At 36.9% G+C, this 16,510-nt stretch overlaps 1 protein-coding gene across 1 annotated transcript in view; it reads right to left on the bottom strand.

Moving 5' to 3' along the window:
- AP4E1 (adaptor related protein complex 4 subunit epsilon 1) overlaps window positions 1-16,510 on the bottom strand; it is a 55,661-nt gene that overhangs the window by 20,718 nt on the left and 18,433 nt on the right. Inside the window, exons 9-15 of the mRNA XM_058541571.1 lie at window positions 10,396-10,518; window positions 10,186-10,295; window positions 8,553-8,692; window positions 7,230-7,342; window positions 6,999-7,117; window positions 2,096-2,398; window positions 4-118 (exon numbers count right to left, since the gene is read on the bottom strand). Of these exons, the coding sequence (XP_058397554.1) occupies window positions 4-118; window positions 2,096-2,398; window positions 6,999-7,117; window positions 7,230-7,342; window positions 8,553-8,692; window positions 10,186-10,295; window positions 10,396-10,518 (1,023 nt within the window). The remainder of the gene's footprint in view (window positions 1-3; window positions 119-2,095; window positions 2,399-6,998; window positions 7,118-7,229; window positions 7,343-8,552; window positions 8,693-10,185; window positions 10,296-10,395; window positions 10,519-16,510) is intronic.

Here is a 16,510-nt window from a genome sequence, read left to right as displayed (position 1 = left end):
TACCTTTTTCCTGAGAAAGCTTTTCTTCCTGCCGTTGGTGGGGAGGTTTGTAAGGTGCTGCCCCCTGACTGAGTTCTTCAGCCACAAAACCATCCAGAAAAGATAAGGAAGCATCTACCTGTATTAAAATGAAGCAAAAATTAGGAATTAAAAAAATCTACCCTAAACAGTAGACTATACATTCACATAAGTAATTTCGGCCCATACATCCTAAAAATAATTTTTAAGTGAAAAACAGAACTTTAATTCTAAAAGTGCTATCCAACTCCCTAGCTTTCTGAAACATCTATTATCAAATCAATCAGCTAAGACTCTAACAGTGCAAGACATTTGCAGTTATTATTAATTTCATTGCATTCAGAACACATTTTTGAGCACCCAATATGTTAGGGCATCATGTTAGGTGCCATGATTGAGTCTTCGCACATTTCCTACCCTCATTAGACTTGTAACCTACTAGAGGAGAAGACATACACTATGAGCTACAGTGTCTGTATTCATTTCCTGCTGCTGGGGGCTAAAAACAAGGTGTTGGCAAGGCTAGTTTCTTCTGGAGGCTCCAGGGGAGAATAAGTTCCTTGTCTCTTCCAGCTTCTAGAGGCTGCCAGCATTCCTTGGCTTGTGGCCACATCACTCCAATCTCTGCTTCTATTGTTACTCTGCCTTCTCCTCTCTGACCCATTGCCTCACTTTTATAAGGATCCTTGTGATTATATCCTGCCTACTTGGATAATCCAGGATAACCTCCCCATCACAAAATCTTTAATTTAATCACATCTACAAAGTCCCTTTTACCATGTAAGGTAACAGACCTACAAGCTCCAGGGATTAAGATGTGGACGTCTTGAGGGGGCCATTATTCAGCCTCCCTCAGTGTCTTTGATTTAACTACCTAATCCCTTCCACCTGAAAATGCTTTTTCACAAATCTATGGAAAATTACTTAGTTTTAGCAGGAATAGAAAGGTATAAGAGAATGAGTAAATAAAAAGAAATAAGAAATGAAGAGAGAATAAGGGAAAAGGAGAAAAGAAAAAGTGAGGAGTGAAAGAAAAATGAGATATACACAAGAGGATAAGCAGTGATGACCTCAGAAACCACAGACTTGCCTCTCCTGATTTAGCCAAGGGTATGCAAACCACTCAGATAATTTAGAACAGCAAGTTAACTCTCAAATATTTAAGTGGCATGTCACACTCTGAATTTGGAAAGGTTTAGTTTCAATAACATTCTTAAGAGATGAAGCTATGTCATCATCATCTTTTATTGGAGGAAAGGGGAAGTGCAGTTACTTCCTAATTTAATACTACGTATACCACATTTATTCATCATTTCAATGAACGTCTCTGAAATGCCTACCAAATATTAAAGCAAGACCTCTGCCACTGAGGAGCTATTTACAGAACTAATGAACAAATGTTCAAAATGAATACAAGCCACGAAAATCTGAGTCAGAATGTGGGAATACTGCCCATCTTCTCCTCTTTCTCAACTATATGACAACTAACATAAAAATTTGAACAAATCTAGTTTCCTTTTGGAAGTTTTCTGATTTACACCAATCTGAGGAAGAGACTGGTACGAATTTGGAGGGTGAGTAGTAACTGAGCGCTCTGGGTTAAAAGAGGTGGTGGCTGAAAGTAGGTGGGAGAAGGAAAGGTGGGTGGGTGATCAGGTTCCAAGTGGTGTAGAATTTAGATAGCAGATTGACAAAATAAAATGGAGAACTTTTTTGTTACATTCTCAAAGAAAACAGAGTAATAACAAAATGACATATTAGAGAAGTTCAAAGGAGATAAAACTAAAAAATTCTTGAATTATTATATATTAAAAGAGATTGTCACTGAATATAAATCCCTTCACTGCAGTTCTCCAGAAGAGATAATCTTCTACTCCTGATTATTAGGAATGTAGGGTCACTTCCAAATGGAAGCTCTCAAATTCTCTCTCACACTAATGTGAGAAAAACTCCAACCTTCATTTGAAGTGCTACAAAAACTATATTTTGATATATTCCAGATATATGACAAAAATGCAAGAATTATTCTGTTTAAAGACAATGCAATTTTTAAAAAGGTGGAATGCAGATGTCTTACCACCATGTCTTCACAACTCTTATCAACTGGAAGCAAGCTCTTCATAAGTTCCACATTCTCATGCAAATGTTTTAATTCAAATGCATGTTGTCTCATACAAGTATCCAAAGATATGGTAAATTCCTGGACTAATCTCTCAACTATTTTAGAAGAGTGTGCTTTGGCTGTCAACTTGGTCACAGCAGCAATTAACCAGGCTTTTGTTTCTGAAGAAACGGAGTCATTCATAAGTAACTTGTAGAGCTTGGTTATAACTTCCTCTGGCGTTTCCTTATCTAAGAGGTAAGAATACTCCCCTAACACCTACAAGCAAAACAAAGAGATGTTTATATACAAATACCAAGTTATACAGCAAACTATATTCAAAAATCTAAACAAAGTGCCTACTGCTGGATTGAATTTCATCTAGATTAAACATATTCTCACGGTGAAGAAACTATTAGATAAAGACACAATTACACATTTTAGGTTCAAAATTATACCAAGAATTGAAACTTAATACAAAAAGGTTCCCACGACTTTATCATCAACCACATATAAAGCAGAATATCTTTACAACTTAGGTTTCTTCTGAATTTCCAGGTCTGGTTGTTGGTTTTTACAAGAACTTTCACATTCTGTTACTATTTTCCAATACACATTGAAATGAGTGGTTCTCACATGCCAGTATGCATAGAGTCACCTGAGGTGTTTCATAAAAATACAGATTTCTAGGCTGTACCCCAGATATTCTGATTTAGTATGTCTGCAGTAGGGATCTAAAATATACATTTTGAACAAGCATCAGCTGATTCTGATGTAGACGATCCACAGAAGAGACATTGAGGAAAAGTAATCTATGTTTTTTATCCTTTTTTTTAACATCTAACTTATTCAGGTGATATATAATCCTATTGGTCTAAGAATCATTAATAAACTGATAATTCACAGAGTGTGAGATCTTTCCTAAGTGGGATTTATGGAGTATTTTCATGTCTTTGGTGTAATACTGGCACCAGCAAGAAAAAAAAAGAGGGAGGTGAGGTGACAGGCAAGAGTAGATTTATAGCTAGTAACGAGAGGAGGAAAAAGAAATAGGACTAAATAAGCTCAACCCTTAAATAGTAAAATAATGTTTTGAGTGGTTTAATAAAAGATGGAAGGTAGCTCTAGAAGAGCAGGTAACCTAAATCCCAGTTCAAAAATCAATGGACTTATGCTTCTAGGAAAATGGAGTAGATGCACTTTTCCCCTACTCTTCCCACTAAGTACACCTAAAAACCCTTGATGTTAAGTATAAAACACACATAAAAAACTCTGAAAGATGGAGAAAAAAAGGCAGATGTTGGGATGTTGGGACATAAGGGTCAATATAGTGGTTTGGTTATCTGTTGCCTCATATTCCCCAGACTGGGTACCGGAGAGCCAGCAACCTGAAAACACCAGCGGGCACAGACAAAAAAGCACCAAGAAAAGCCTGCCCTCTAGCCAAAGAGCCAGGAAGACAGAAAACTTTTAGATAATAACCTGTCTATTCTGGCTAAGCACCACACAGAAAAAACTGCAGCCCCACCCACACCAGCAAAGGCGGAGTGGAGAGCCAAGCCTTCTACCCCTACGAGGCTATGAGAGGTGCCCCAACTCCCCCGCAAGACTGGTGACAGAGACGACCAGATGGGGAGCCAAGACTTTTCATCCCCACCAAGCTGTAGAGAGGCCCACTCCTCAGTAGTGCCCGTGAAGACCACGTAGGAAGGCTGCACTTCACCTCCACCCATGTATAAAGAAGTACCCCCAACCCCGCCTCTGCTGGGGTGGTAGCAGGGGAAGCCTAGTGGAGAGTTAGGACTTTTACCACTGCTGAGCGATAATGAGGCCACCCTTTCACAGTGTCAGAGGAGGCCACATAGTTAGAGACCTAAACACCCTTCTCTCAACACTATCACCAAAATAATTTCATCGACATTTATAAAACACACCACCCAACAATTGCAGAACACCCATTCTTTTCAAGCACCCACAGCACATACAACGAGATAGATTGTATCTTAGGCCATAAAACAAACCTCAACAAATCTAAAAGAACTGAAATCATAGAGTATTTTCTCTGATGACAATGGAATCAAACTAGAAATTAGTAACAGGAAAAATAACAGGAAATTTTCAAACACTTAAAAACTTAACAACACTCTTCTACACAATCTTTCTAGAAAATAGAAGAGGAAAGAACACTCTGAACACATTTTAGGAAGCCAGTATTACCTTGATACCAAAAACCAACCAGATTAAGTAGAAAAAACTACTGTTTAGTTTTTTCTTTCTGTTACAGTTTTTTCTAAAACTACACAGACCAATATCCCTCAGGAACAGAGATGCAAAAATTCTTAGCAAGGTCTCAAGAAAGGTAGGAAAAGAATTCTAGATTAATAAGTGAGTTCAGCAAGACCGCAGGATCAAAGATCAAAATACAAAAATCACTGTACTTATATACTAGCAACAAACATACGGAAACCAAAATTAAAAATATAATACATTTAGTACAGCTCTAAAGAAAATGAAATACTTAAGTATAAATCTAACAAAACATGTACAGTATCTGTATGCTGTAGAAAGAAATAAAAACATTCTAAATATATGGAGTAACATGTTACATTCATGGAAGAAAAAAACAAATGGCTATCAAATACAATAACCAATTTAGGCAAGGATTATCAGTGCTAAAACCACTGATGAAAGATAGTTGAGGAAAAGATGTTCACACAGCCTCACAGATTAGTTATAAATTACTAAGGAGAAGGGCATCTTTACAATGGAGAGATATGAGGGTCACCATCTTAACCAAACAAAGAAACTTACAATCACCAATAATTGGAGAAACCGACATTATATGCATCCTGATATGATGCAATGGGAAGTACATAATATTGCTGATGTAATATTCTTACTAAAAATGTTTAACTGAACCAGAAATAATCAGACAAATTCAGAATGCTGGACATTCTACAAGTCAACAGTATTCATCCAAAAAATAAATGTCATGAAAAAAAAAAGGACTGAGGATCATTGTAAAATAAGGAGGCTAAAAAGACATAACTAAATGCAATTTGTGAACTCTGACTGGATCTGGGATTGGCAGGAGCAGAAAAACAGCCATAAGAGACATTTTCTGGACAACTGGATAAATCTGAATATGGATTGCATATTTGGTGATATTAATAAATTAATGTTACATTTCTTAGGTGTAATAATGGTCTTATGGTTATCTAGAACAATGTCATTCTTAGGAGATTTATGTTGAACTTTTTATGGGTGAAGTGTCATGAAATATGCAATTTAACTTTATAATTTTATTTATTTATTTTTTTCCCCAAAGCCCCAGTAGATAGTTGCATGTCATTGTTGCACATCCTTCTAGTTGGTGTATGCGGGACGCGGCCTCAGCATGGCCGGAGAAGCGGTGCGTCGGTGCACGCCCGGGATCCGAACCCAGGCCGCCAGCAGCAGAGCGCACGCACTTGACCACTAAGCCACGGGGCCGGCCCTGCAATTTAACTTTAAATGGCTTAGCAAAACAAACTGTATACAGGTAGACCTAGATATAGATACAAACATAGATATGTTTGTAGCAAAGCAAAAGCAAAGCAAAAGTGGTTAAAAATATTAACTGGGGGGGCCGGCCCAGTGGCGCAAGCGGTTGGGTGCGCGCGCTCCGCTGCGGCGGCCCGGGGTTCGCTGGTTCGGATCCCGGGCGCGCACCGACGCACTGCTTGGTAAGCCATGCTGTGGCGGCGTCCCATATAAAGTGGAGGAAGATGGGCACAGATGTTAGCCCAGGGCCGTCTTCCTCAGCAAAAAAAAAGAGGAGGTTTGGCGGATGTTAGCTCAGGGCTGATCTCCTCACAAAAAAAAAAAAAAAAAAAAAAAAAAATATTAACTGGGAATCTAGATAAAAAGTTTAGGCTTATTTATTATGTTAGTTTTTCAACTTTTCTGTAGATGAGAAAAGAAACATTCTTAAATAAAAGTCTGGGTAAAATTTAAGTTAACATGCTAACATCTGGTAAAACTAAACTATTAAAATGTACATATCCTATGACCCAGCAGCTGCACTTCTCCAAATCTCCCCCTAAAGAAACACTCATCCATATGCACAAGAAAGAATACACAAAGGTAAGGTGACAGGATATATTCACAACTATGTATGATTATGTTACATAAAATTATGAACTTCATCTTGCAAAGAGATGATCTCCCTAGCTGGCTTGGATGAAGCTAGCAGCCATGTTGGGAGGCCCACATGGCAAGAAACTGAGGGCAGCTCCAGGAACTAAGGGCAGCCTATAGTGGACAGTCTGAACCTCAAACCCTCAGTCCTATAGCTGCAGGAAACTGATTTCTTCCAACAACCACACATGAGCTTTTAAGTAGATCCTTCACCAGTCAAACTTCAGATGACGCAGCAGCCCCAGCCGACACCTTGATTGCAACCCTGAGAGACCCTAAGCATAGATCCCAGTTAAGCCATGCCTGGACTCCCAGCCCACAAAAACTGAGAGATAATAATTTATGTTGTTTACGCACTAAGTTTGTGGTAACATTATTATGCAGCAATAGAAAACTAACATAACACAGACACATGAGTATTCACATATTCAAATATAGATTTACGTAGAAAACACAACAAATACATTGTAGACAGAGATATCTAAACAAATACCCGTATTTAAAAGACTAGACAAGTTAGATGGCAAGGAGAATGAACAGACAAGTAGTTGAGTGATAGAAGGCAGCCAATGGGAAAGACTGACGGCTGAAGGAGTTAGCTGACTAGAACTGAATGATTTCTGAAGGAAATACATTGTTGGTATTTGGTTTTATAAAAAATAATGTTATAAACATTTACAATTTAATGTACTTTGCTCACCCAACTCATAACTTGAAGAAATCTCTGTGGATAGAACACATTTTCCACATCTAGTAAAGTGAGATAAGACTGAACTGCATAAAGCCTTAATTGTTGGTCTTCTGTTTCATCATCAAAACCTACAAAGAAATTGATATATCGTTTTAATTTCCACTAAATTCTCTAACGACTCTGTAATAATAACATTTCATTTTAAAGTCTTTACTTTACAGAACGAAACAGTTCACTAACCTTCTGCTAGCAGTCTCAGAAAGTTATTTGGAATATCAGGATGCATTACATCTCCTCCCACTGAAAACACAGCATTCATTGTCTGAATAAACCATGCATTATCAGGAGCATATGTGTCCACAGTGTTAAGAACAAGTACACTTCTAAATGCCACTTACTAAAATTATCCTTTCTGTATCAACCCTTGAAAAAATAAACCCCAATTCATTTTTACCGTTAACCTCTGCCAATAAACTGTTCTATACTCCAGTTTTATGTAAAACAGTGCTCAGTATAAGCTTATTTAATAAACGGAGTTCATGTTGCTTTATCTAGCACCGTGCCTTGCATATAATAGGCATCCAATAAATAAATGCGAAACAATTGAAAGAAATGTTCCAATTAACTACGGACAAATAAATATAGTCATGTGCTGCATAACCATGTTTTGGTCAACAACAGACGGCATATATGACAGTGGTCCCATAAGATTAGTACCATATAGCCTAGATGTGTAGTACATTATACCATCTAGGTTTGTGTAAGCACACTCTAGGATGTTCACCTAATCATGCATTTCTCAGAATGTATCCCTGTTGTTAACCAACATGTGACTGTAATGGAAAATGATATACACTTCAAAGAGGCTAATTGTTGTGGTGTGTCTACTTGAACAAGATGTTTAACCTCTTTTCTGATCTGTTCCTCTTCAGTTCTAGAACTATCATTTTGCTGGCCAGAGCTATAGCACTGGCTAGGGCAAAACTACTTAAGCAATTTCCAAGATAATTTGATTACTATTATTCAATCATTCCTTCTTAGATTTAAACAGACATCTTAAAAAGAATGGACTATCCTTGTGACCTGTAAAGTTCCTCTGATTTTTAAAAAACAAATGTGAAGAAAAGTAACATGTGAATGGAGTTCCCAACTACTTTACTGCGACAATTTCCAGGTTAAACAATAGTGTAAAAGATAAATCTTAGCATCCTAAATCCCCCCCAACACTCCACAAAACAACAAGAACTTTTACTCAGAAAAGAAAGTGAGTAGGAAGTAAAGTCAAAAACAAGGAGGGACTGAAAGGGGAATCAGGCAGAGGTTCCTGTATCTTCGTGCTCATAATACTGACCAACCAAATGAAAAGAACCAGAAAAAAAGCCATCCCCTACGAAATCTACACAAATTCCTTTTACTCACAACAAAAGAGCCTTGACTATCAGGAATAGAAGTTATTGCAGGGCTCCTGAACTCAACTTGCAAGTGACCATGTCTATACCAATCACTTTCAAGTCACTGTATAACTAAAGGTATTTTATGACTAATGGTCCAAACAAAGGATATTTCTCAGCCAGCTCAGCTATTTTGCCAACCAAATTGACGATAATATACTCTTCTTTGCTCTGATGTAAATACTCAAGCATTTTCTGGACAATCACAGTTATATTCTGTGCATTAGTAATTCTGTAAAGAAGTTCCAGAGTCTATTTAAGAAAGAGAAATAGAAACAGTATTATAAAACTAGTGCATAACACTAATAAATACAGTAACATATAGGTTTATAACACAGTTGATTCTTCCACTTTTACATAGATCTCCTGGGCAGTCAGTTAACAGGTGCTCAAGAAATGCACATTTTAACTGAAACAGAACTTAAGAAAGGTAAAACTATTGTCAAAAAAATGAATTATGATCAATTCCAAAGTCTAAAAGCCTTCTATTCATACAGATAATTACGATCTGACGTTTCTACATGACAAGCTGTGTAAAGACTAAACACTTAAAAGGTTTATAATCTATATTCTAAAAATGTAACAGCTTCTTAAACCTACATTACTTATGCCTGTGTGTGTGTGTGCATGTGCACGTGTGTGTGTATACACACATACATGCGTATATAAAAATCTAGTCTTGCAAACTGTACTTTCCACACTACCCAAACAACAGAAAATAGCACTTGAGTGGATTTGTCAACTAAGGGCAAACGGCCTCTAAGGGATGGAGAAAAGTCAATGGCTCAAGTGCGTCAAAGCCTGGCAAGGCCTACTTTTCAGAACCTCAGGTATCAAAGAGGAACCGTTTTATACCTACTTTCTCAGTGCTGAGGAATATTCCTCTTGCTGCCTCAAGTAAAATGAAGGAAGACATGGTAAGCTTCCATTTGGCTGGCTTTCTACGGCCCTACATTAAGGTTCTAAAAATATCATAGTTCCCAGAAATCAATATGAGACCAAGGACAATACTGAGAAAGTATCACTTACTGGTGTTTTAGGATCAACAATATTAGCTATTAGTATTTCCACGTATCCTACTTGTCAAGCTTGTTCAAAATATCTTTAGGGCTCTTTATAATTTTTCAATCCTTACAGCCAGGACTTCAAGTACAAAGGATAACAGATTTTGAAAGATTTTTTAAAAAAACTGTTTCAGTTAATCCCTAACTCCATTTAAAATCCATAAATACATAGGTCCCCCTCATCAACAGCTTTCAACTTGTGAAGCTGCTTCAGACATGCTCCCTGTAGACGCTAAACTAGACGTTATATATTTTTAGATAATCTACACCAAATTTATTTCCTACTCTAACACCATGACATTTAGCATTTCCAGGACTGAGTGGGGTCATAAATTACATCTTAAAATTGTACTGATAGGAAGACCTGGGAATAGAATTCAGGTCTCCTAGTGATACAATTTTTAGACCAAAAAGATATAAATGAATCCATACAGGTAACTGGACCTAACTCCTCCAACTCATAATTTAAAACCATTCCTATCGATACTGACACAAGTACTTTTTAGAGAAGTTCATTAAACTTCAGCAGAAAGAATAAAATGCAATCAAAAGTTAAAACACACGTGTGTGCACATACATACACATACACACTGCCCACAAACTTTAATCTCTCTCCATAACACCAACAAAAAGTTTAAAAATTGTAACACTTCACATACACTATTCAAAATACCAGTTTACCTCTCTTTTAATAATAGGATCAGGATGGTCTAAGCATTCAATTATTGTCATCTGGTGTTGAAGAGCCAGAGTGGGATCCTGTTGGATAACATAGGTAAGAGCCTTCAGTCCTAGAAACAAAAATTACATTATACAAAGTGACTTGAAACAAACACCCAGCAAACTTCAAAAGCTCTTTGTAATTTCTGTCAAAAGAACCAATCATCTTACCTAAATATTTGAGATTTATTTTAGGTGATAGAACAAATTTTCCAACGCACTTGGCAGCCTTCTCAAGTAATTCTGATTTAGGATAAATAGAATAGACTGTATGCACACATTCAAACAGAATAGCTAGAGAGAGAAAATATAAAAATGTCAGGGATCATGTTAAGGAATAATGAAAGAACATATTTGTGTAGAACTCAAAACAAAACAAACTAATTGGAAGGTCAGTTTTAGTCAAAAATCTTATTTATGGAAATTTTCAAAGATATGCATTTTACTGTTTTCAGGCTTATGCAGTTATTAGGATTACGTTACCACAGTAACTATTTAAATTTAAAGAGAATTATATATATTAATAGATAAGAATTCATTCATGCAACAAGTATTTACTAAGCACCTCCTATATGCCAGGCATTATTCTACTAATGTGGATACAGCAGTGATCAAAACAGACAAAAACCCCTGCCCTCAAGGAGCTCATATTCTAATGGACACGTAAGTAATATATTCATTATTCCTATATAAATAGATATTTCCAACACTGCTTGAATGCTTTAAAATAATTTATTCCCAGGCAGTTTCTACTACTTATACACAGAAACTGTACATGTAGTTTATTTCAATGTGGTTTATGTCAATATAATCATATTAGGATGCTTTAGCATTTATTTCATAGTAGAGCCACACTCAAAAAATCCTCAAGTCACTTTTTTAAAATTAAACTCAAAGAATATACAACAACCTATTGAACGTCTTGATAGTGTTCAAATTTGATTTTCTAATATAGTCAAAGATCTGATTAACTATGACAGATGATCAAAGTGGATGATAAAATTTTTTTAAACTCTTTTGAAGAGCATGAGGCAAGGAGCTGGAGCTTTGCCATGGTAAAGAAGAATCACTGAGGCACCATTAAGTCCTGTGTGTCCTACAGAATCACAGTATAAGAAGTGAGGCACAGAATCAGCAGACTTAAAAAACAGTTCTACTACAAGCTGAAGCATACCAGGTGTCCTCGATAGAATCACTCCTGCTCTATTTCCAAAAGCTTAAAACATAACAATCGGACATTTTGTGTATAAGATAGATCCTGAACATTCAACTAGCTATGTTTTACACTGTGAAGTTGCCCATCAATTGATGCACACATAAATTTTGTGTAAAAAGCTTTATATAAACGCTTTCTGTAGAAGAAGAGACAGAGAAAAGAAATCAGAAATATAAATTTCTCTTTAAGAAGGGAATGGACTTTAATTAAAGGAAAACTTACAAAGTAAGTTAATTGAACCTAAAAAGACACTTTGTATATTTAGATATTGTGCTGTAAAACGTCTTTACTCTGTGCTATGAAAAAAGTTGACTTCACGACTTCATGAACTAAACAAAGAGAGCCTTGGCCAACTGACTAATTGGCAGAGTAGGCAAACTACCTCTAAATCCAGCCCTCGGCCTATTTTTGCACGCCTGTGAACTAAGAATGGTTTTTACTCTTTTTTTTTTTTGAGATAATATTAGTTTCAGGTGTACAATTATACTTTCTAAAGGTTGTAAAAAAACAAAACAAACAAAAATCAAAGGAGAATATATGACAGAAACCTATTCAACCTACAAAGCCTAAAGTGTTTACTCTGGCCTCCTTTTCAGAAAAAGTTTGCCAAACCCTGAATTAACATGACTGTCCTAAGTAAGATTTAAAATGATGCTGCTCCATCTTCTATCATAACTGACATATTTTCCTGTAGGGATTCCTGCCATTCAGAACTCTCCTGCTATCGAACTGTTTTACTACAAAAGCTTCTCATCACCCATCTAAAATCTAAACTTGTATATTTAGATGCTCATAAGATTTCTTGAAAGCTCGCACAGGCAAAATTAATAGTTCAAAAATTGTACTTATTAGCTGCTTATGAGCTGAAAATGAGTTTAACAGGTTTTTAAATTATTTTCCCACCTAGAGCTAAGTCTCTTTATTTTCAAACTCTACAAAAATCTGAGTATAAGTCCATAAATGAAAAAGCAGCCAGTCTACCATCCCCTCTCTGCAGTGGTTAAAAGAAATGTGCCTCTGAGGATTTCTAAATGTAAAAACACAACGTGGAGCTTCGTTTACTCTCCCAGAGGAACCCAGGGCCTAAGCAAAATACTATCAAGTAAAAATTACCACATTAAAAATTAACAACGTTCTAACATTTGTGACACTGTGGTTTTATCATATTTGGGGTTGCATTATGCACAAAATTTGAAGAAGTTCTACTGATACTTTATCCTTCAGACTAGACGTTACTTTCATTTTAAATAAGTTCTGTCTCTATCTACTGACACCACTCTGGCAGGGAGATGGGGGTACCGCCCAATGAGGGTAAAAGTCCAGGTTCTCCACACTCCCTTCTTTGACATTTGGAGAAAAAGGGGATCCCGGTTCCTTCCCAGTGGGGGATGGGAGTATCTGCTGATACTACCCTCCCTGGGAGAGACAGAAGCACCTCATTACTGCTCCTTACGTGGCCTCCACTGACACTGATGGGGTGTCCTCAGTATCCCTGACCAGTGGTGAAAGCCCTGACTCTCCACTAGGCTTCCTCTAATACCACCCCAGCAAATAGGGGAAGGGTACCTCATTCCTTGCTACTCCTGGATAATATGAAATACAGGCTGCCCACATCATCTCCACTGACAATGCAAGGGAGGAGGTCCCCCTCAACACATGGCAGGGATGAAAGTCCAGCTTCCCTCTTGGGCTTCTCCACCACCAGCCCAGTGGGAGAATTGGAGTGCCTCATTACACCCAGTGAGGTTGAAAATCTTGGCTCCCTACTCAGCCTTTGCTGCTGTAGGTGGGTCCATAGTTTTTTCCGTGTGGTGCTTGGCTGGAACAGAGTGGCTACTGTCTACAAGTTTTCTGCCTCGCTAGTTTGCCCTTTTCTTCTTGGTCCTTTGGCTAGAGAGCAGGCTTTTCTTGTGCATTTTTATCCATGTCTATCGGTGTTTCCAGGTTGCTGGCTCTCCAGTACCCAGTCTGGGGTATATGAGGCAAAAAGAAAACCTAGAGTCCTTACCATGGTGTCGTTCCTTGAGTTCTAAGGTCTCAACCAGTCTACCTCCATTTCTCCCCCTTTCAGAGTCTTCTGTTTGTTTTACATATATAATGTCGAGTTTTCAGCTGTACTTAGTGGGAAAAACAGGGAAAAGTACTTCTATCTACTTTTGATGGTTCTGTCCTTTTTATATAATTCTCCCAATTTACTAAATGGTCTACTAAAAATGTCCTTCTCATCTTATCAGTTCCCTGCCCAAAAACCTTCCATACCTCCAGACTGATACAGTATATCCAAACTCATTTGGCTGCCATGAGAGGACCTCCAAAATATGACTGTTTCACTGCTCCCACTATGAATCGTCCATTCAGGCTGGTGAGTCACTGCTCTCTGCAACTGTTTTAAACACCCCCACTCCTGCACCTTCTCTCACCTTCCCTCTGCCTAGAACCCCCTTTGAATTCCCTTCTGGCTATCTAAATCCTACCTACCTTTCAGCGTCCTATTATATCAATAAATCTTTATGGGCACCCTCAGGACCCACAGTGATCTCTACACCACCTCTGGACTCCTGTAATATTTATTCCCTGTACTACCCCTCTGCATTCTGCCTTATACTGGTATTATGCTTTCATAAATAAGCTATCGCTTCCCTTATATTATAAATTCCTCGAAGGCAAAGATCACTTTTTATACTTCTTTATATCCTCTACATCATTTATACAATGCCTGGCACATAGTAGATACTCAATAAATGTCTCTGATGTGATTTATTTCTTGATTTGACACTAAGTTATAATAATGGAACTTTCATAAAAATATGGTTTAGAAAGTATTAAGACTGAAACTCAATCAGATAACTGATAAAAGTAAAATGACTTTCTCTTCCTTAATTCAACTAAAGTATATTACTCATTGATTAACAAAGTGCCAGATACTAGGATATGCTGGCCAGTAAGACAGACACAGTCCCTGCCCTTATGAAGTTTATAATTCAAAATTCATATTCTTAAGCAATAAAATATTTATATTAGGATTACTAGAGAATACTCTATCATTGATAAAATCAACATAAGCTATAAACTGTATCAATACAAATATGAGGAAAAAAGCAGAACAATGGAAAGATGAATAAAGGAAACAAACAAAAAAACAGAAACTATAAGGTTTCTGTGACAAAGTGAAACACGGGACTGACAGCCTAGAAAGAAAGAAATTGTTGTGTTGGTTCCAGCAATCTTAATAAAAGAAGGGTGTCCTAGTGGAGAACATTAAAAAATATTTCCTGGGGTATACAGTATTCTCCAAATCAAAAGGAATAGGTAACAGTGGTTATCTCCAGGAAGGGGAACTGGGTGGTGGGTGATAAGGGTCAAAGGGACACTTACTGTTCACTGTATACCCTTTTGTACCTTTTGAATTTTGAACCATGTGCATATATTACCTATTCAAAAAAATAAAAAAAAATTAAAGCTGAAATGTCAATTACAAAAAATAAAATAAAATAAAATAAAATTCTGCAAGAAAAAGAAAAGCAGATTCTTAACTGATTTTAAACAGAATTCCTTGAGACCCTTTCAAAGCCTTATCCTAGACACTGATTATACCTCAAGCAAAACTTCTTAACTTACTTTAGCTACACTTGTCTGGATCTTCTGACAGCTCCTAGCCAAGCCATCTGCCTTAGTAAGGGTCATCCTTATCTCTAGCCCCTTATTCTTCTCATTACATAGCAGGATCCTAGATAATATCAACTATTCATTATACTATACACTCATAAGGGCAGGGCCTGTGTCTACCTTATTCTTCAGTTCATCTCCCACACTTCGCATGGAGGAATACCTAAGTCAATCAACTCTTTCCTCAATCTGTACCTAGTTTACAAATCAAGTTTTTGTTTTGTAGGCATTCAATAAATACTGGTAGAACAAATGAATAAGTCACTCTTATAACCTTAATTACCATTTATACATGCAAAACATAAACCTATCCTTCAAAATTTACTATCCCAATTCACTACAATGTGCATTTTTCTTCCTAGACTAGTCTTATGCATGCGATCCTTTCTCCTTATCCCTACTGCACCTTTGTCGAGCACTTGTATTACAAGTAAACTAGTTCAATTTCTGTCCTCTAGTCTACCCCGCACTTCTACAACTACTGTTCTTAAAGACCCACAGTTCACCACTGTCTGAAAGAACAAGTAATGCTCTTCATCCCCTACTTCATGGTATTTTACCAGATTAAGTAACGACTTCTCATTTGAGTTGTATCTCTCAATGCCTCTTCTACTGCTCTTCTGCAATACAAAATTCAAACTGGTTTTCCTGTATCTTTTAAATATCTCCAAGTAACCCAATTTCTTCACTGAGCTTTCTAAGACTGATCGATAAAGAACTAATAGCTCCTCCCCCTGGCTATTCAGATTGGAAGTTTTTTTGGTTATTTTTCTCAGTTCTCCACCCTCCTCCTCCAACTTACTACTGTTTCCTATCACAAAATTACTTTTTAAAATTGAATATAACATAAATAGTTATTGTCTTTTCACAAAATAGTATGTTGTTATTCCACATCTATATATCCTTATCTATATCCTACTCATCCTTCAGTTGTCTTCTTAAATATCACTTTTTCAGAAAAATTTTCCTTGTTCTCCCCCTCACCTAAGACTAGCTGCTATATTCTCCCACAGGACCCTGTAATTCTCCTCTGTAACATTTACAGCACCTGTCCCTTTCCATCTATCCACTCAGTGAGCTCAATGATAATACTGTTTTATTCACTGCTGTATTCCAAGCACCTTGCACACGGCCTGACAAATAAAAGAAATTTAAGAAATATCTGACGACTAGTTGACTGATTTATTTATTTATTATCTGTCTCTTAAATATGGAACAGATCTACTGGGTTACCTTCACAGTCAATTAGATGCTTGATGAATATTTTCAATAAAGAGACAATTTCTCTTAAAAAATAAAGTCTTAAAAAAAAGAGAGAGAGAATTATAATAATGAATTTAGGTCAACAGTTAAAATAATGCCATAATTTCAAATTATTTCTATTAGTTATTCAATGTTTCCATT

Source organism: Diceros bicornis, chromosome 5, assembly GCF_020826845.1.
Source record: "Diceros bicornis minor isolate mBicDic1 chromosome 5, mDicBic1.mat.cur, whole genome shotgun sequence".
In the NCBI taxonomy this organism is placed as follows: Eukaryota; Metazoa; Chordata; class Mammalia; order Perissodactyla; family Rhinocerotidae; genus Diceros; species Diceros bicornis.
The sequence above is the reverse complement of the archived record's forward strand: the minus strand, read 5'-3'. Positions and strand labels throughout refer to the sequence as shown.